The sequence below is a fragment of the Brachyhypopomus gauderio genome, unplaced genomic scaffold (assembly GCF_052324685.1).
Source record: "Brachyhypopomus gauderio isolate BG-103 unplaced genomic scaffold, BGAUD_0.2 sc37, whole genome shotgun sequence".
NCBI lineage: Eukaryota > Metazoa > Chordata > Actinopteri > Gymnotiformes > Hypopomidae > Brachyhypopomus > Brachyhypopomus gauderio.
The window spans coordinates 1,886,410-1,908,769 of record NW_027506867.1 but is presented as its reverse complement, the minus strand read 5'-3'; the positions used below and the strand labels follow the sequence as shown (position 1 = coordinate 1,908,769).

The 22,360-nt window shown below is 41.8% G+C and overlaps 1 protein-coding gene across 1 annotated transcript; it reads left to right on the top strand.

Annotated features, from left to right (window-relative positions):
* Nucleotides 1-217: 217 nt before the first annotated feature.
* On the top strand, nucleotides 218-7,491 carry LOC143485667 (peripherin-like). The gene is made up of 9 exons (XM_076985181.1): nucleotides 218-772; nucleotides 1,418-1,478; nucleotides 5,227-5,322; nucleotides 5,545-5,709; nucleotides 5,804-5,929; nucleotides 6,059-6,279; nucleotides 6,366-6,412; nucleotides 6,566-6,651; nucleotides 7,039-7,491. The coding sequence occupies exons 1-9, from the start codon at nucleotides 300-302 to the stop codon at nucleotides 7,066-7,068; spliced, it is 1,305 nt and encodes a 434-aa protein (XP_076841296.1). The 5' UTR covers nucleotides 218-299; the 3' UTR covers nucleotides 7,069-7,491.
* Nucleotides 7,492-22,360: the final 14,869 nt, after the last annotated feature.

The window sequence follows — 22,360 nt, the reverse complement described above, 5'->3', positions numbered from 1 at the left end:
ATATATATATATATATAACACATTTAGCAGAAAAGTGTGTGTACGAGTGTGTGCGAGAGAGATAAAGGAGAGAGATAAAGGAGGGGCTGCAGGCAGGAGTGGCCATGATCATGTGGAAGAATGATTGATGGTTAATGATGGGAGCAACCTCCCAGATCCTGAGGCACTAGGTACAGGGGAGGAGAGGTGCTAGTATAAAAGCTATTAGACATCCTGAAGGTTCACCTACTGCTGCTCAGCTTTGACCAGTGAACGAACCTTACAAAGAAGAGGAAGACAACAACCATCCAAGTCTGAATATGAGTGATCAAGACCAAGACAACCATCTGAATACGAGTGACGTCTCTGTTCAAATGATAAGTTCCCCCAAATGTGTGCCCTTCTCATCTACGCAGATGTCAGGCTACTGGGAGCACTCTATCGGCCATGGCACCCACCTGTCCTCCAGCATGTTGGACTTCGGCGAAGTCCAAGATATCACCAAAGACTTCCTCACCACCCGCAACAGACAGAAGTTGGATCTGCAGGAGCTCAACAACCGTTTCACCAGCTTCATCAGCAAAGTTCACAAGCTTGAACAGATCAATGCCAGCCTTAACATCGAACTCCATGATGTCAGAAACAAGCAAGACCAACCCAAGCAGGCCAGTCAGACCACCATGAACGAAATGAGGGTTCTCCTTCTACAATTAGAGGAGATCAGGGAGAAGCACGACAAGTTCTATGTGGAGAACAAAAACCTGTCTGAGAAACTGGCCATCCTAAAGCAAAGGTAAATTCTTTAAAAGGACAGATAGACAGGATGTTTTGGGGTTTGTGTATTTAATTAATAAATTGATAATGAATCAAATAAGTAGCTATTGCACTCAATTGGGTCATATGAAATTTTTAATTTGTTGTTCGTCCATTCACCAGTCACTTTAAGTATACAAAGACAAAACAAAACAAAAAAAATACTAAGTGTAGTGAATGGAATAAAATAAACTATATAGGGGGCAACATAGTAAGATAAAATAGACTTTAAATTATATAGAGATATCTTCTAAGAATGCGCTTAAAGTGTATTTGCGTATTGAGTAGGTTAGCATGTAAACTCCTAAACAAAAAATAAGAGGTTGGCAAAAACAGCTGGCTGTAAGTGCTCAGGACCTGGATTCAGACCTGTAGGCTCGAACAAGGTTAGGACCTGGACTCAGCCCCATTGATATAGAGATGTGAACAAGGCACAGGAGATGGTGATTTAAGTGCACAGGTGAATAGTATTCAGGTAATTGGGGCTGCGAAAGGTTTGAGGTGTCTAGTGCATTGTCACAGTCTATATGTTGTATGTTATGTACATTACTCTTGTAATTGTCAAGTATGGTGTCAGACAACATTTATATATTCAGTGTTTTGATCTCTTAATATGTGTCTACAGGTTAGATGAAGAGACTAAGAGGAGGCAGGATGCTGAGGACAAACTGTCCCAATCCATACAGGTGATGAATAGCAATTGAAATACACACACACACACACACACACACACACGCACACACACACACACAAATAAACGTTACAGATAGCAAAATAATTCCAAACATAGATGTAAATGTAAATGTGAACAAATGCATTCATGAGTGGTCAAAGGTATGTACTTATGACTTTGGAGCATTAAAATGTGAAAAAAACAGTTATGTTAATATAACTTAACATAATGTTAAGACTAGAATAGAGGAACTGTAGGTGGTACCTCAAAGTGTTGTAAATTAATGCCCAGGAAAACATATTAGACATGGAAGATGTTATTTTAAATTTAAAAAATCTGTCTTTCGAAGGATAAAATTAGGTAATTGTGACGTGCGGGCAGGGCGAAGGACGAGACATGGGAATCCTTGCTTTCGTGGCAAAACGTCACTTGAATAACAGATAGCGGTTGCGCAATAGCGCACGGGCAACACAGTTTAAACACACAACGTGCAGACTTAGACAACGACGAGCACAGGACACTGCGCAAGTGCACATTAAATAGACAAACCACATTAGCCCCACGTGATTACGAGACAAGTCACAGGTGATACTGATTATTCACACGACATGCCATAACCACGGATATCCATAGACGCAGACGATGCACGTAGACTACGTCAACACACGCCCAAAAGGGAGGGGCCGGGGTCCTCAACGTGACAGACGCCCCCTCCAAGGGCACTACCCGTCCCGGGGTGCCAACAGGACCGAGTGCCCCGAACCCACGACGATGGGCGGATCCGACGCGCTCAGTCCTGCGTCTGGGAGGTGACTGCCCTTGGCGAAGCGTCCGTCACGAATCGCCTAGCACACCCTCCCTGGGAAGACCGGGGAAAAAACGTTAGACAGGTTGAACGGGACGTTCACAAACATACACACAGGAACGTTGACACATAGAGGAACAAACGGGAAAAATGGGTTTGGTATACACACGGGAAGACTCACAAACACTGGGACACACAAACACGTAACAGGCGCCAGACTACGCGCCAAGAGGAGAGCTAGGAGTGGAGGAAGACCGGGGGCTGCCGGGGCTGCGGCGGACCTGCCAGGTGCCGCGCGCCCGGCGGACCTGCCAGGTGCCGCGCGCCCGGCGTAGGCGCCCGGAGCAGCGCGGTCGGCGTAGGCGCCCGGAGCAGCGCGGTCGGCGTAGGCGCCTGGAGCAGCGCGGTCGGCGTACTCCCCATACGGGCCGCCTGGGGAGACCCCTTCAGTCTCCATGCTCTCCTCGTCCTCACTCCGGGTTCTCTCCATGAACTGCTCCGGGCTGCCACCCCGGGAGCACTCCATCTTCACCTCTCCGGAGCGTTCGGAGGACGGACTCGCCTCCGGTCTCCAACTCCCCTTCACGGTCCCCGCAGAACACTCTGAGGGGGGCGGACTACCGTCCTCCCCTGAGTACAGTTCGCTGTCCGTGCACTCAGAAACGCCTGAGTGCACGGACAGAGGACGATCTTCCTCTTCCTCCTCACCGTAGTCAGAGGGGTATGCGGAGCGCTCCGACGGCGGGTAGTCCTCGTCGTCGTCCTCCTCCCCCTCCTCAACGATGGAAGCGGGACCTACAGGCGGAGGGAGGTAGTCCTCTTCCTCGGACTCCTCCTCCTCTCCCCCGTAGTCCACAGTGGACACGTCGTCCAGCGATGGGGGGTAGGCCTCCTCCCCTTCCCCACCGTAGTCAACGGTGGAGGCTTCGCCTATCGACGGAGGATATGCCTCCTCCTCCTCGTCCTGCTCCTCCTCCTCCTCGGAGTCCTCCTCCCCAAACTCGTTCTCCGGGGTGGACTCAACAGCTCCGTAAACACCGGAGTCCACCCCTGGCGGTGAGCGAGAGCGAGATGGAGGGGAGTGTAGCTCCCTCCAAATTCTCCTCGCGCCCTGTCGGAAAATCTCCGCCAGCTCGGGGTTACTCTCCTCTACCCTCCGGGCTGAGGCCAGCTGGAGGGCGCACACCGGGTCCCTCTCCAATTGTTCTGGCGTTGGCGAGGTTACGCGGCGCGGGGGAGAGGAGGAAGAGCGGTGGTGTCGCTTGCTTGGTTTTTTTCCTTTCTTGGGCTTTGGCTTGTAGCCTGGCATAGTCCTGGTGTCTCCAACGGCTCGTCGTTATGTGACGTGCGGGCAGGGCGAAGGACGAGACACGGGAATCCTTGCTTTCGTGGCAAAACGTCACTTTAATAACAGATAGCGGTTGCGCAATAGCGCACGGGCAACACAGTTTAAACACACAACGTGCAGACTTAGACAACGACGAGCACAGGACACTGCGCGAGCGCACATTAAATAGACAAACCACATTAGCCCCACGTGATTACGAGACAAGTCACAGGTGATACTGATTATTCACACGACATGCCATAACCACGGATATCCATAGACGCAGACGATGCACGTAGACTACGTCAACACACGCCCAAAAGGGAGGGGCCGGGGTCCTCAACGTGACAGTAATGAAAAAGATAACCAATGAAAATATAAAAACAACATAATTTTATCACAGTTATAGCTACCCTGGTACCACTTGCTTGTAGGGTTTAAAAACAAGTGTTAGTCTATGAAAAATGGGATAAAGAAACTAGCTGTATCTGGCAGCATTTATAGGTTATTTGATCAATATTACATCTGTTACATCTTACAGTCTAGGCTTCGGGGGTGACAAGAAGGTAAAAGGGAAAGGGTAAATAACTGCAAAAGAGTAACGTATTTGAAGATTAATTCCTGATTTATTGTACCAATATGAGAGGGAGTTAAAGGTGTTGGAGACTGACCTAGCCCCAAATTACAAACCAAAGGAACTAGAAAACAAAAAGAAAGCTACCTTACCTAACAATGAAGTAACCCAACATAACATAAGTGCATAAACCTGCCATGAATGCTTATGGGGGTAAAACCAGGGGAAAACTCGGAAGGGAAACAAAAAGGGAGTCGGCTAACAGAGGTCTAGTGCTAACAGAGGTCTTGTTGCTAACAGAGGTCTAGTGATCCCCAGTCAGAGCTACATTTGTGGCACTCTTCACAATAACCTGTTTTACTTCCCTTTCCTCATCATACAGCTGCTGGATTTTCTTCCACATTGTCTTTCTGTACGGCAGTTCGTAACTTGCATCAGCTGACGCAATTTGTGTCTTGTAAGCCTTTATCTTCGACCACAGAGCGGTCTACAGTCCACAGCAATACATCTCGCCAGTGAATTGGTCAATTTGTCTGACGTGGACTTTGAGATTTTGATTCTTAATTTGAACCCTGACATGTGGTCGAGTGTTGACTGGCGACACTGCTCGTACTAGGAATATATTTAGCAGCTAAGTTATCATTACTGACCTGTGTGTTAGCCCCAACATGTTTTGCGTTGACGTGGTAACGAAGGGTGGAAGTGTTTCTGTGATAAGCGAACTCCTTCCTGCATAAAGTGCAAATAACACTATTTTTGTTTGTACTTCCATCTGGAATTTTCATATATTTAAATTACCCATCCACCAGCGTAGCGTCTTCACTCATCTCCATCATGATCTAATTGTTGTAACACGTTTGATAATTATGCTTTAGACTAATTATTTAATTTAAGGATTGACTGATGTATAAAAAAAACGCTTCAGTCTAACTTTATTAAACCATGGAACACTATAGCGTTGTCCATATATGCTTTGGAGGCACAATGCTTTCTCACAACCACAATGATGAATTAAAGCATAGAACATGTATGCCAATGTTCCCATCTGCCCTCAGGATTTAGATGACGCCACCCTACGCAAATTGCAGCTGGAAAGCAAGATTGAGTCTCTGAGGTCTGAGATTGTGCTCCTCAAAAAGCTGCACAGTGAGGTGAGGTGTAGGCCAAAATAAATGGTGTGATGTTCAACAGCTTCTGCATGACCAAATGGTGTGTAAGGTGTAAACTTCATCCTCTTAGATTCATAAATGTAAAGTTCCCCGAAGGTGCTTCTAGCATACCACTGAAGTGATGTATTATCATTAACTTACATAAATTGATAGAATCTTGGAAGAACCACAAAGAATGAATGTCCTTTTATACTGTTTAAACAGGCAATCAAGGACATGGAGACGAATTTTAACACACTTCAAGTGAGTTTGCAAACAGGGTCCATGGTCCAGTTTGACCTGAGTTCAGCCCTGAGAGAGATCAGGGCCCAGTACGAAATGATCTCAACCAAAATCAAGCAGGAGGCTAAGGAATGGTATACATCCCAGGTGAATGGATGGAACATACACCATGGTAGAAAATACACACTATTTATAGGAAGTCCATTATATATATTTTTTTACTTTTGCTTTCATCCTACAGTTGACTGAACTCATCAACTTGCTGAAGCAGAAATCCATTGCCTTGAGGATGTCCAAGGATGAGACTGGTGGGTTTAGAGTGCAGATCCAGGATCTCAGCTGTGAGATAGAAACACTCAAGAAAAAGGTATTCTGGCCTAAATGCCGATTTCAGTCAAGGGAACCCTCAATCTTCAAGCAATAATTGAGACCAGTTGATCATATAAAGTACTCTAAAATTCTCACGTGCACATGTACGTTTATTTGTGCGTCATAGAATGAGGCTCTTTTAAAGCAACGAAAAGAACTGGAGGGCAGACTGTCCTTGGAATCCAGCAAAAACCAGGAGATCATCATTCTTCGGGAGGAGGAGATCTGCCAACTCAAGAATAAAATGATTCAGCACCTGAGAGAATATCAGGATTTGCTTAACGTCAAGGTGGCTCTGGACAGCGAGATTGCTACATATAGGAAGCTACTGGAAATAGAGGAGAGCAAGTAAAGATTTAACTTCCACCAGTCTTTGTTCATAAATTTGCCCTTATATCATATTTTTAGACTGAAGTGCATTGTTGTACTTTCAGAATTGTTGCACCCTTCATGAACATATCATCTGTGGCTGTGCATGGTGGTAAGTTATGATGCTTTGATACATGTTTTCTACAACTGTTTTTGCTGTTCATCTTCTACCTTAATGCCAGTTGCATTATTTGGAAAATCAAAGTCATTATTAGATGTATTATAATTGATCAGCTTTAATACTCTTGTATTTGCTGGTTGCTAGAGGTGAAGCAATCATGTGATAATGGATCAACCTTTGAATCTAACAAGAAGGTTGTTATCAGAACTATCGGCGTGCATGAAAGAGAGGTAAGTCATCCGGTTGCACTTACTTAACTTATTGTTACACCAAAACAGGCATTTCTTTAACGGCTTTTTTTTTTAGATAAATAACATTTATGTACGCAGACACAAACGGAGTAGACTCAAAGACGAGCGACTAGCACAACATCAACACACATTAAATACCTTGACATAAACAAGAACCAAGTGCAATGCATAACTTTGCATGACAAATGACAGGTGAAATGGATGAACACACGCACATAGAACCATACCCAAAGGAAATACACATATGGACATAAACTGATGCAGCCCACATGTACACACACCAGGAGGGGTCAAGGGCTGTACGATGACACGTTTTTCATACATCAGTTTTTATTGTCAGACAGAATCATGCATTTTACTTTTTAGGTGATGACACAGTCCATAATTGAGAAATAAACATCTCTTGGTTGAAAGACATCTGTGACCTTCATCGAGGAACCTCTCACAGATAATTAAAGCAGGTCATTAACCACAACTAGTTCCAGACTTTAGAATTGGGTACTGATGATTAGGTAGAATTAATTATAAATAATCCTAAATTTCTTTTTACTTTAGTTGGCATTATATGGGGTGATTATAACAAGGTCAACAACCCACTATTAAAGGGTAAAAAGTATTCTGTTTAAATCATGCATGTTTTACTTTTTTCAACAAATTGTTTTTGTAACATTTGCTCTTTATTTTTGGCTAAAACCTTTCTAAGGTGACAGATCTTGGCATGTAATAAGCTTTATTTCTCTTCTATGTAATCTTTATTATCTGTAAACCACACTGGAAACTGTAAAAATGCTATGCAAATAAAATGTATAATTAAGGAAATTGTGATGCGGGGACAGAGACCACAGGAGACAGTGGCTGTAACCAAAAGACTTTAATATCCATCTTAAAAAGAACAAAGGAACTCTGGCCACTTGGCAAATGTAACACAAAATGTATACTCAAGAGTCAAAAATGAGAGTGTCCACAGGAGTTTGGCAGCTTCAGTGCAGAGCAGGCTACTTCACATGTTGCGAGGCGATGGTGAAGGTTGAATGCACAACACTGGACAGCACGACCTGTGGGCCTTTATTGGGCCCAATACTGATGAGGAACAGGTGTCAGTATTGAGGTGACTGTGGTAAGGGGAGTGATCTGGAATGAGGGGGTGTGCGCTGTGTAGGATTTGGGCATGCGTGGCTGTGAGGGTGTGCTCCTGTGCGCCCTCTGGTGGCGTCTAGGCTAACCCACCGTGACAGAAACAAATGAGCAAAATATAATAAGATGAAAACTTTCATGTCTACTACTCACTACTGATGGAAAACATATCCAAAATTTATATTATTTTTCCATTTATTTTGAGGGTGCACTGTGAACCAGAATAAGGTAATTACTTTTTCAGTGATGAGTATCAACACACAATAGTGTGTGTTCTCACTGCACAGAGGGGTAAACATGGAGGACAAATTTTGATTGGGATGAAAATCAAAATTGACAAAATATGGGGAAAAAGGTGCATTGATCAGTATTGTGGATTTTGGATGTGCAACCTCTGGGGGGTATTCCAAGAAGCGGGTTAAGCGAGAAAACCGGGTAAGTTAACTCAGAACTCACGGAAACTCAAGGTTTTCCCTTCCAGAAACCAAGCTTAAAGAGGACCTGAGTCAGTTACTATAGCAACTTATGCTCTGAAGCTAACCTGCTCACTGGCAGGTTAACTTGGACCAGGGGGGTATTCCACAAAGCAGGTTTAACAAACTCTAAACTTAACCCTGAACTCTGAGTTGTCTTACCCTGATCTGACATACTCAGAGTTTTCGGTTCCAAAACGGCTGATCGGAGTTCAGGGTCGCTCAACTCTGAGTAGGTTGACCCAGACAGAAGCGTGTTCACGCGTAACTATAAAAGGCATTCTTAATGGAACGCAGATAAATAGGATTTATCATGGACTTAAACGCGAGCATCGTATTTCACACCACTGTAGCTTGAAGTATTAATGACTGCGTATGCAGAATATTTAGATATTATTAAGCATAAATGTAATACTGTGGTAGCTGCTAGAGAAAGGCAGTCAGCATGTCAAAAAATTGCCAACAGAGTTAATGCGTGAGTGAAAATGATATTTTTATATTTAACAGAAGGGCGTGATTATTTTATTATATTCTCCACATTTATAATACTGTATTGAGGTTTTAATTATTTTTAATTAGTTTTTTATTGAACACTTACTAATTCCAGGTCTAATCCGAGTGGTGTAAAAAGCATATGGCATCAGATAAAAACCTACCGGCCTCCCTACTTTAGGGACCGGCATGAGGCATGATGTTTTCCATTTGACAGGCACTTGTCCAGTGTGAAGACTCAGGTTAAAGATTGATTGTAGAGGCCTAGACAGTCCTGATGCACATTCCCTGAGTAGCCGAGGCGATACACCATCAGGACCAGTAGCTTTCCCTGGTCGCAGCCTACGTAGCTCAGCCCGGACCTCATCCACAGAGAAGCCATGTGGAGTCACAGCAGTAAATCTGGGAAAGTCACTGCCTGGTGTAGAAAAGCAGGAGGTCACATCAGTAGAGGTGGTACAGCTGCTGGATGGTCTGATGGTCACAGCAGAAGAGTTGGAGAGATTACTGGATGCCATTAATATGTGGCACGCCCAATCAGGGGTAACACTGAGCCCCTTCAGGCACTGGAACCTGGCCTCAATGATTCCTAGGGTCATTTCAATTCTTGCCCTGGTTTTGCTGTGGGCCTGATTGTATCAATTCTTGGGCCGTTACTATTCAACCTATATATGCTTCCGTTACCACACATCATTAAAAAACATGGTATTAGTTATCATCAATATGCAGGTGACACTCAACTGTATATCTCGCTAGAACCTAAAGCCCTAAAATCAATTTGCTCACTGTTTGACTGCATAGATGATATACAGACATGGATGTCTGACAATTTTCTGCAGTTAAATAAACAGAAGACAGAGGTTCTTGTTCTTGGCAGTGATTCACAGAGGAATGATGTCCAGACTTATTTAAATCATATGAATCTGAATGCCAGACAATGTGTTAAGAACCTGGGCGTCACCTTTGATAATGAGCTCAACTTCAAATCACACATCATGACTACATGCAAGACAGCTTACTTTCACCTTCGAAACATCACTAAGGTACGAGATATGCTCTCTCCTGCTGACAGTGAAAAACTTGCCCATGCATTTATCACATCAAAGCTAGATTATTGTAATGCTGTTCTATCTGCTCTTCCAAAGAGCTCTATTTCGCACCTACAGCGAGTTCAGAACGCGGCTGCAAGGGTTCTGACCCGCAGGAGAAAGAGAGATCATATTACACCTGCACTCCACTGACTGCACTGGTTACCTGTCAGCTTTAGAATAGATTTTAAGGTTCTAGTCATGGTTTTTAAATGTCTTCATGGTCTTGCCCCTCTTTACCTCAGTGAAATGATGGTTAGATATGTTCCAGTCAGGTCTCTCAGGTCTTCAAACAGTAATCTACTGGTGATTCCTAAAAGCCGATTAAAGATTGGCGAGGGTGCTTTTAGCCACTATGGCCCAAAGCTCTGGAATTCTCTTCCTGAAGAGCTCAGAGGCATTTCATCCCTGCATAGTTTTAAGAACAGTCTCAAAACATTCCTGTTTAGATCCGCTTTTAGTTAAGAAATTCTCAATCTTATTTACTTTATTACATTATGTTGTCTATTATTTTCTAAATCCAATTATCTTAGTTTTATCTTATTTACTTTACCTTTTTACTTTTTGTTATTTTAATATTTTTATCTTTAATTTCTTTTAACATTTTCCTTTTGTCTTTTTGTCTTATCTCCTTTTAATGTTTATTTTATTTATACTGTAAAGCACTTTGAGTTGCATGTATGTATGAAAGGTGCTATACAAATAAAGATTATTATTATTATTATTATTATTATTGGGACTGTGGTCCAGGTGCAGGATCTGAATAGGGCGTCATAAGGTAGGGCAGGCAGTGATACCCTCTGTCTCCATGAAGGAGGCCGTCATAGTGTCCTATACAGACCCTCCAGAAAGTCGCGATGTTGCGATTTGCAACTTCAACGCAACTTCAAGCAAACCCTGCAAATTCAGGGCGGTGTTGCAACTTCAGCCAATCACCGCAACTTTCCTGCAAATTTGACCAATCACTGATGTCGTCTTGATGTGAGGTCGACAAACTCCCGCCTTACTTCCGTATATACGTTCAAGAGGAGCAGACTGAAAGCAGCATGAGCGACAAAAATAATGGCAAAAAGATCGGGAAAAGCAGTATCCCGGTACACTACATGAAAGCTACATTGTTTTCAGTGTTTTCTTGTTTCACAACGATGGGTTCATACATGTATTTCAAACAAGTTTAACATTTCTAGCACCAGCCCATCCACTCAAAGTGATTTTTCATTGTCTTTTAAGAGACGGAAAGTCTATTTCTGCCACCGAGCTGTTGTACTTCGAGGGATCATTTCAAGAAAGTGAGAGGGATCATTGTGCATTCTCTGTCCCAACACCTGTGTTTCAGGGGGCGGGGCATACAAAATCTTGAGAGGGATAATTCCTGCCCAAACTATTTCATACCACATAGAGTAAGAGAAATAAAATAATTGCTTAAAGTATTAAAACCAGGGGTTGTATAAGAAGCATAATACCCATAAATAAATAAATCAGGGTTGCCAACTCTCACGCATTGAGCGTGAGACACACGCACTTGACCGTCTTCACACGCTCTCACGCTACACATCCGATTTCTCACGCCGAAAAAAAAATCTACTTTATTTATCTCTGATCCATATTACTAGTTCGCTCTGGCACCAACCACTGTTGATTGATCTCGATATAATACTTAATTTGTGTCCATTTTACAGGCCGCCCGGGAACAACTTACGTTCGCTAACCCCCCCCCCCGGTCAACAATTTACACTCGCCACCCCCTCCAGGTTCAAATCTCACTCCAAGCGATCTTGAAAAGTTGGCAACCCTGAATAAATAGGTAAATAGATAATTAAAATGGACTACTAAATAGAGGAAACCATAGAACATTTACTCCCTATTGCAATGTACTCACAAAAAAAGCAACACACCGCAAGTTCTATCGCAATTTTTTTGAAAAACACCCGCAACATCAAACATTTTTGCCCGCAACAATCACAAAAAAGGTCCGCGAACTCCTGGTGGGACTGCCTATAATTGTGACGCTGGGCGGCGGCAGACGGACGAGACACAGAGTCCTTGTTGCGACAGACGTCACTTTTATTTTATGCACAGATATTGCGCAATAAGCGCACGAGTAACACAAACACGGCACACAACGTGCAGACTTAGACAACGACGAGCACAGGACACTGCGCGAGCGCACATTAAATAGACAAACCACATTAGCCCCACGTGATTACGAGACAAGTCACAGGTGAGACTTATAAATCACACGACAAAACCCCAACCACGGATATCCACTGACGCAGACAAAGCACGTGGACTACGTATACACACGCCCAAAAGGGAGGGGCCGGGGTCCTCAATGTGACAATAATCACACTACGGTTTTCAATTATTTAACTATTACACTGCATGTAACCAAATAGCAAAACTACCGCAGGCCTACCCTGTTCAAATTTGTTGTACAGTGTGGAATCATGCACGGATGCTGGCCATCTCGCTTCAACATTTGTAATGAGGTGGGAAGCATCACATATGATCTTGATGGGGAGAACGGTCTGTTACAATAGCTACAATATTTTTGTTATCATTAAAGATAAGTACATTATTCATTAAGGGTTATAAAGGTTAGTACCTGTATATTAATTCTATGGATGGATTTTCTGTTTATGTAATTACCTTCATGTTTTAATGGTGCTGTAATAGGTAGCATATGTGGGTTCCATCAATCACTGTAGGAAATCCCTAAAATGTAAATGGAATGAAGTTTGTTATATATTGCTTCTATATATTGCTTCTCCTTTGCTTAATTTCTTTATTGTCCGTGTGAATTAAAAACAAACCTACGATGCTGTAGAATTCCTCTTTGATGTCCATAATGCCCAGGAAACACAACAAAACTGGGCACTAGCCGTTTTAATGCCAGACATACTTTTCGGACAGACCGACATACAGTAGCTTTAATTTGCTGACAGGTTCCGCATCTCCTACACTATAAAAAAAACTTCCACTAGCAAAAAAAATGAAGAGCGATGTATAAAAATCTGGAGAGAATTGAGGGCTGCGATGTGTAATATTTGAAATGTGACGCTTAATAATGTTATGGCTGTAAGTAATGGATTGTGCTGAAAAACAATAACGTTCATTAAAAAATGATCCAAAAATGATAGTAGCCCTAAGTCTATTCGGGGTTTTATAAGGCGTTCCCGACGAAGAGCTCGGCGAATAAACTGAGCTTCAATATCCACATGATCTTCGAGGAAAGGACACGGCATGATGACGTGTTTGTAACTCTGGTTTAGGTACAAATTAACCTGCCAGCGAGCAGGTTAGCTTCAGAGCATAAGTTGCTATAGTAACTGACTAAGGTTTTCTCTAAGCTCGGTTTCTGGAACGGAAAACCTCGAGTTTCCGTGTATTCTGAATTAACTTACCCGGTTTTCTCGCTTAACCCGCTTTGTGGAATACCCCCAGGACACACAGTTCAAACCTGAGCCACACACACAGAACACTCAGGGTACAACAGTAACACAATTTGCATACAACTAGCAAACAAACACAAAGAGCCTACTCCCCCTTCCTCTCTCTCTCCTTTTCTGGCCTCTCGCCACGCCCTTTTGTTGATTTCCTGGATGGGATCCACCAGCAATCTCCAGGACAGCACCACCTAGGGACATGGAGGAACAAACAGGCAGACACAACAACAAGACAGCAAGCCCACAGAGCACAGCCATAACAACCCCCCACCAAAAAGAAAGTTTAGTAACTAAACTATTCAAAGTGAGTGAGACAAGGCATCAGCCACCAAATTGTCTGAGCCTCTTTTATGTTTAATGACAATGTGGAACAGCTGTAGAAGTAATGCCCAACACATCAACCGCTGGTTGCACATTTGGGATAAGAAAACCAATGGGTTGTGGTCAGTATACACCATAGTGGGCAAGTAATGAGAATTTAGATACACCTCAAAGTGCTGTAGAGCTAGGAGCAAAGCAAAAGTTTCTTTTTCAATCATGCTGTATCTCTGCTGGTAGCTGTTGAATTTCTTTGAGTAAAAACACACAGGACGATCAACACCTTCATGATTCTCCTGGATTAGAACAGCCCCAGCCCCAGAATCGCAAGCATCCACCTCCAGTTTAAAGGGCAGGGTGAAATCAGGAGCAGCTAAAACTGGCGAGCTACACAAGAGACCTTTCAGGCTTTCAAAAGCCTTCTGGCAGTCACTAGTCCACTTATACTCTACCTGAGCCTTCAGCAGATTGGTCAGTAGAAAATACACCACAGAAAAGTTTTTACAAAAGCTCCGGTAATACCCCGCAATACCCAAGAATCTGCGTAGTTGTCGTCTGGTGTTCGGAACAGGATACTGGAGGATAGCTTGGACCTTGTCAAACGGTGTACGCATTCTACCTTGTCCAACCTCTCTACCCAAGTAACGTATGGTAGCCTTACCAAAGTCACACTTGGCCAGGTTAAGGGTCAAGGAAGCCTGTTCCAAACAAACAAATACTTCCTGCAAAGTGTGCATGTGCTCTGCCCAGGTGGACGTAGAAATCACCACATCATCTATTTGAATACCAAATGCCATGACAGAGTATTGCAGGAAGGCATCAGGTGTCACAAAAGCAGATATATTGGATGCACATTCCATTAAAGGTACCCTTTTAGTAAATCTAATTTAGTCACATAAGTGGCAGAACCCACGCAGTCCACACAATCCTCGATTCTGGGCAAGGGATAGGAATCAGGCAAGGCAAGTTTATTTATATAGCAACTTTCATACACAACGGTCATTCAAAGTGCTTTACAAATGAAAAGAATACACAGAAAAATGTAAAAACAATAGATTTAAAAGAAATTAACCACTCAGTTACCCTGCCTGGTAACCACCGATGGTGCCACCTGTATAACCCCCCCCCCCCCCCCCACCCCCATGTAGTTCGACCGCCAAACATCTCGACCCTTGTCGAGTTAGATCCCCTGATCCTGACAGTTCCCTATGAACTGCGTCTGGCGTCGCCTGTGTATACACGTACCAAGAGAGAAGTCACAACCTCTGCAATAAGTTTACTCACACACAGTGCGACCTTCACTCTCACTGGTTTTATACGAACTGTGTGCTTGTCGGCCCACAGTTATGCGCAGTGTTGTGGTTTTCATTTTAATCCCTTCATAGTTTGTTTACATTACAGTATTGAATCAACAGCTTTTCATAATTTATATATTTTGAATAGTCATAAAGTATTAATCAAATCTCTAATATTAATCACTATATGTTTTGCTTACATTATATTAAGGATCAAGTTGCTAGAATGAGTGGGTTGTAGTAGGTGGTTAAATTTAAAATCTGGAACGTTCTAAATTCTTTTTGTTTGATCAGGATGTACATCAGATTCACACATCAAAAACAGACTAAAAACCATTGGAAGAGGCAAACCTTATTTGTAATGTTAAAAACATTTTACATTTGGCAGACACCCTTATCCAGAGCGACTTACATTTTATCTCATTTTTATATAAGTGAGCAATTGAGGGTTAAGGGGCACCTCAGTCATGGCCTCAGGTCTGGGGATCGAACCCACGACCCTCCGGTTACAAGACCAGTTCCCTAACCACTTCCCTTCCCTAACCACCAGGCCATGACTGCCAAACCAGATCTAGAACCCCCAAGAAGCAATTATTTTAAACACATTCTGTTTTTTTTTATCAGTTTCTAACTCATAATATTCAGTCTGCCTCAACAATCACTCAATTCCCAATATAGTAAAGTACATATCTTCATTAAAGCAGTAGGACAGGTGCTCAGGTGCTAAGAGTGTTCATTAATGATGTGTGGGTGGTGCTCCGTGGACAAAAGAGTCAGCAATGAAAACAGTGGTAACAGGCAACACACCCAGAGTGAAAAGGTAGAGTAAAAGGTCCTTTATTGAAAAATGGACCTGCCGTATCAATGCCTACCGGTTTCGGTGGTCCATTTTTCAATAAAGGACCATTTACTCTACCTTTTCACTCTGGGTGTGTTGCCTGTTACCACTGTTTTCATTACATATCTTCATTGTCAAATACGTTCATGACATACAAGAAAACCTAACACAACCACTAATGGTCAAGGATTAGATTGGCTACAAATCATTTTAATAATTAAAACATCACAATTAAGTATGATTTAATTGATTCTCCTGTTACTAAAGTTACATAAGTTTGATGGAAACTTTGTGACAGTATTGCATTTACAAATTGTTGAAAGTATGATCCAACTGAATGACAAGGCTGTTACAGTTTCACCAGCAGATGTCACTAGTGAGTGATGAATGAAGCCTCGAGTAATGAACCTTTTTGCAAAGCAAAGGGTTGGAAAGCTTCATTGCTTCAAGAGGCTTCATTTGCCCATCACTACATGAAACCAGGCAAAGAGCCGCAGGTTGGCCACTCCTGGACTAGAGAAACATGGTTACGGAACACCAAACATGATACAATAGCGAGAGAGAAAGAAGGCTGGCTGCAAGAACATAATGTAGAGCTGCAAACAACTCAGCAGTGAGACACTGCATCTGTCTTCCTTATATTGGGGGAAAGACAGGTGCAGGACATTACTGCTGATTGCACTTCCCTCAATGGCGTTAGATAGGACATCCTTGGAGCCGGCCCTGACATTAAGATTAACACTACAGTTAAGATTAACACTAGATTTTAAATAATGATATCACAAAAAAATGTTGGTCTTTAACAATGTTCCAACTGTCAATTAACTCTTTTTCAACCAACTTTTTCCACGTACTGTGACTTTTCCTTGCAGGTTCTTGCCTCTCTGGTTGTGTTCGACTCACAATGCCACTTTATAATAAACAGCATTACCCAGAGGGCACTACATGATGCTCACATGTTCCAGTTCTCTCTACAAATCTAGGACAGTGTTCAAAATAGCTACTACTTGCTACCTGTGGCATGTGGATGTCAGTCAACATACATTTTACAATAGCCGGTATAATCTTCATTTAACAGTTGGTGTTTTTTACTGTTTGTTGTTTGTGTGTTGGGGGGGGGGGGGTGTTTTTAGATGTTGCTTCCGATAAAAGCCTCCTGTAGATGTTCCAACTTAACCATTTAATGTGACACATCTTATTATTCTGTCATTTGACAAAGTGGTTTTGTTTTGACTAAATAAATACTATACAAGCGGATTTAACAAACTGTAAAATTATTCAATAAATGAGTTCATGAAAGTTTCATGAAATGTTTTTGCCTTCCCGTAAATGCCTGCAGATTTCCAGCTGTTCCAGCTCACTCTTGACACTGACACTCCTTTTCATTTTGTATCCTTCAACATACCACGACAGTTTCACAGTGGCCTGTCTGATCTTCCCAGTGCCAGCCTGGTGGCTTATGTTTTCTTGCCTTCCTGTCAAACCCTGTGGATGTTCCAGTTTAGCTTTTTAAACTGACACACCTTATTGTAATCTTGCCTGTTTCAAAAAAGTGTTTTTGTACCACAAGTGAGATATGTAGGAGACATAGAGGCTTTATTTTGTCACACTACGCTAAGTAGGATAAAGTGGATAAAATCTGTTAAATGAACATTAAGCAGATTTAGCAAACCATCTTACAATTTTAATCTGCAATCATGACTGTACAGAGTACTGTACAGGTTACTGCATAAAGTTGGAGAGATTTCCTGTGTTTAAAATAGCCTATTATGTAGTACGCACGCATTGACTGGGTTGCAGTGGCAATGTGCAGTGTTTGCAGTGACAGTATGAGACCTAAATTCTGTAAGGGGCTCTCATAGTGTACTGGATTACTGCATCCTGTCATGCATCCATGGCAGAGAGTCCTTCATACGTTCACATGACATTGCAGGTTTGCATACACTTCCAGTTCTACAGCCATGACAAACTTAGTAGGACTGATCTCTGACCATCATGTGAGGGCCTACCCGCAAGAGATCATATGTAGAGTCAGTAAAACAATATTCTCTTTACATCAGCAAGACAAAAGAACTGCAGCAAGAAACAGGAGAAGAGCTACCACCCTATCCCAATTAACAAACTATCCAGATTAACAAAGCAGCAACAGGAGGAAGGAGTAGACTGCTTTAAGTACCTTCGAGTTCACATCTCACAGGACCTGTCATGGTCTTGCCATGTCAGCTACCTGGTGAAGGAACCTCAACTTCATCTCCATCACCTTAGATGACTAAGGGACTTCAGACTGTCCACCAAAGTGCCACAGAACATCTACAACAGTACAAATGAAAGCGTCTTCACTGGGAACATCACCAAGCAATGGTTCAGTTGAATAAACCAGAGGATGGTTTATTCAACTGAGCACATCATTTGGACAGAGGTTCCTGCAGACCATCTTTACGAGGAAGTGGACCAAGGCCAGGAAGATTGTGGGAGATCCTAGCCTTCTTAATAAATGGATTTCTACTCTCTGATGGCAAACAGAGAGGGTGAGGAGAAGCTTCTTCCCTTAACTCATCAGGCCTCTAACACATACTCACAACAGCACACACAAATAACATAAATTCTTATACAAATAATAAAGTATTACGTTATTCTGTAGGCTAATAAGAAGAAGACAGCAAGCTTCACACGTTTGCAGATGTCACTGTGGAGACAGTGCCAAAAATTATAATAAAATTAAAAACAAGATTTTATAGGAATTAAATTGTCACAGTGAGCAAGTGCAAGCCGAGAGACCAGTGCAAATGATGAAAATTTATTGACGAACACAGATACATGGTGACTATTTACAAATACGGAAGACTTAGACATACACCGCGACAATAACATTGTCTGTATCTTTACCTTGTTCATCTTGAACTTCATTTTTTCCTTTTTACTTTTTTTTTACCTTAATTTAGTGTATTAACTTTTTTTATTTTTATATTACGTACAATGTAATATAATGTGCAATGTTCTTTAAATGTCGATAGCAGATATGCTATCGTAACACCAACACAGACACACACGTACGCATACACGCACACACACACACACACACACACACACACACACACACACACACACACACACACACACACAGGCATGGACACAGGGACAAACACAAAAGTATTCCCTAGCTACCATGTCTGAGCCCTGGTGCTCAGCGTGGGCAGAAATCCTGAGCATGCAGGTGCAGGCTGGGGGGACGTGCTTTGGCATTTGGAGCAGTCGGGGAGCCCAATTTTGTGCAGTAACCTGTACATGCACAAGGAAAAATTAAGTGCTAATTAATAATGAATAATTAAGTTCTGATATTAATTTAATGGATTTTATCTACTTAGTGTAGTGTGATGAAATAAAACCTCTATGTCTACATATCTCACTTGTGGTACAAAAACGTGAAATAGGCAACACTTTTGAAATAGGCAAGATTACAAAATAACAAGGTGTGTCAGTTTTAAAGGTGTAAACTGGAACATCCACAAGCTTTTATGGGAAGGCAAGAAAAACATAAGCCACCATGTTTGTTACAGAGAGATCAGACAGGCCACTGTCAGACTGTACAGGTATGTTGAAGGTTATAAATTGAAAAGGTGTGTCAGTTTAAAATGGTGAGCTGGAACAACTCCAGGCTTTTACAGGAAGGCAAGAACACACACACACACACACACAAAAAACAAGATTTACACAGGAAGGCTGTTTTGAACAGCTGAGTGTCAGGTAGTGCCCCCTGGCCCCCTGCGCCAGTTTATTATACAGGGCCGTTATGAATTATACACAGCCTGGTATATAACCTGTTATATAACCCGTTATATACCCACAACCTGTTATACACCTGTTTTTATTTGATTGTTTTTGCATTCAAGTAAAAGTCTGTGGATGTTCCAGAGGACGTTGCCTTCTAGACACCACAAATATAGCAATCTTTCAGTTCACGGTTGAATGGTATTAATGTTGTTAAATCACTAACTCAAACAAGGGATTTAAGATTAAGGAATCTTAAAATAGCTGTTATCAGGCCTCTTCAAAAGATTAATCTCAGCATTTACAGACCAATCACCAATATTTGATTGTTAGGAAATAACAATCTCTTAATGTCTCTTCATTTCTTTTATTCATTACTATTTAAGATTACATAAATAATAATGAATTAAATAAGACTTCACTTGGCCACAGTTGTCAATACATATAATATGTGGATGGGCCATTACGTCGTAATCATCACTGGAGATGGTTGTGAGCACAATGTTGCAATAACTTATCTGAAGTCCCTTTCAATTAAAGCCTGACACCATGTCAAAAACCTTGGTGTGACATTTGACTATGATGTAAGCTTTAAATACCATGTTCATAATGTGTTCAGATTCAATCATTCATTCAGTCATCTTCAATCACCGCATTTTTACTTTGACATTTTTCCTTGATTTTACTTTTCATTAGAAGGTGAAGGTAGGCACACTGTGTTATCTTCCATTAGCATATGTGCTGAGGTATGTATTGGGGAGTGTGTGTGGGTGTGTGTGTGCGTGGGTGTGTGTTTCTTCCCGTAAAACCCTGTGGATGTTCCAACTAACCTGTTCAAACTGACACACCTTTACATTTTATAACCGTGTCTGCCAAATGCGTTCTAAAAAAAATATTAGTGTTGTATAGTGATATCTAGGAGACACAGAGATATTGCTTTGTTGTGGCACACACATACATTGGAAACGCAAATGCATTCATAGCCAATATATATATATATATTGGCTATGAATGCATTTGCATTAACTTTAACATACATTAACGGTCTTACCTACCGTTGGCTCTGCTATATTGGCCATTGTAAATTCCTCACTGTTAACAGGTTGCATTCCATCTTATTTTAAACACGCCACTGTTCAGCCTCTTTTAAAGAAATCAAATTTAGACCCAGCTGTGCTTAAGAACTATAGGCCTATATCTAAGCTTCCTTTCTTATCCAAAAATTTAGAGAAGGTGGTGGCAAACCACCTTTTATTTCTCTAAACTTTATTTAGAGAGCTTTATTTCTCTAAACCAAATGAGGTTCATAGTTTGTCTAGGCTATTAGATTGTCTTCAAGCAATCAGAGAATGGACCTCAAATAACTTCCTACAGCTAAATGACAACAAGACTGAGGTATTTATCATTGCTCCCGAAAGGCTTAGTCAAACGAATAAACAAAATCTTGGGCTTCTTTCCCCTGCTGTCCACTCTAGCCTCTGAAATCTTTAGCATTTGATTTGAAAGTCTTTAGCATTTGATTCTCAAGTTAAACAGCTGTCAAGATCCTGTTTCTTCCAAATGAGAAATATCAGTAAACTGAGATCTATGGTTTCAACAGCAGATCTAGAGATGCTGATCCATGCGTTTATTTCATCTCGCATAGACTACTGTAATGCTTTGTTTTCATCTCTCAGTGTATCTGCTCATGGACGTTTACAGATAATTCAAAACGCTGCAGCGAGGTTACTGACCAAGTCAAACAGACGGTCTCACATAACACCCATTTTAAAATCCTTACACTGGCTTCCTGTAGAATTCAGGATCCAGTTCAAGATTTTAACTTTAACATACAGAGCACTACACAACACAGCTCCTGTGTATGTCGCTGACCTGCTCCACCCCTATGCTTCATCGTGATCATTCAGGTCAAACAACCTGAGTTTACTGTCTGTGCCATGCTCATGTCTAAGGACTCGTGGAGACCGAGCGTTTAAGGTGGTTGCTCCAAAACTGTGGAACACACTTCCACCACATTTAAGATCAGCTGACTCTGTGGATACTTTTAAAAAACAGCTAAAGACTTTCTTTTTTACGCAGGTCGAGGTTGCAGCCATTGACCTTGTGCACTGTGTTTTTATTTCTGTTTTATAGTGTGTATTTTTGTTTTTACTTACTTACTTACTTACATGACTCCAGCAACACACTAGGCTGATTTCCAATGACCTGTTATGTCTCCATAAATTCACACTTCACTCCACTGGTGTGTTCTCTTCACTGGCTTCCAGTACCTGCACACATCAGATATAAAACCTTGATGCTTGCCCACAAATCCAAATATGGACAAGCCCCTCCCTACATGATGACCATGGCCAAAGTATTTAAACCAAAGTATTTAAATCAAAAGTACCGGTTTCACATCATTTATCTAATATGTGGCAATTCTATTCTGTGATTAAACCAATGATGGATTCATCAACTTTAACAAATCAAATGGGATGAATGGGAAGGATAAATGAAAGTTGATAGTGCCTTAGTGATAGATAAGTGCGTGTGTGTGTAAATTTTACAGATACATATGAATATATGTGTAGAGAGAGAGTATATATATATATATATATATATATATATATATATATATATATATATATATATATATAACACATTTAGCATTAAAGTGTGTGTGCGAGTGTGTGTCTCTCTCTGGGAGAGAGAGATAAAGGAGGGGCTGCAGGCAGGAGTGGCCATGATCATGTGGAAGAATGATTGATGGTTAATGATGGGAGCAACCTCCCAGATCCTGAGGCACTAGGTACAGGGGAGGAGAGGTGCTAGTATAAAAGCTATCAGACATCCT

What these genes read in the sequence shown, in the direction of transcription:
- LOC143485667 (XM_076985181.1), top strand. Translation starts at nt 300, where the DNA reads ATGAGTGATCAAGACCAAGACAACCATCTGAATACGAGTGACGTCTCT. An exon ending in CTGGAAATAGAGGAGAGCAA is followed by an intron (nt 6,280 to 6,365) that starts GTAAAGATTTAA and finishes TTGTACTTTCAG; the next exon opens with AATTGTTGCACCCTTCATGA. An exon ending in ATCTGTGGCTGTGCATGGTG is followed by an intron (nt 6,413 to 6,565) that starts GTAAGTTATGAT and finishes GCTGGTTGCTAG; the next exon opens with AGGTGAAGCAATCATGTGAT.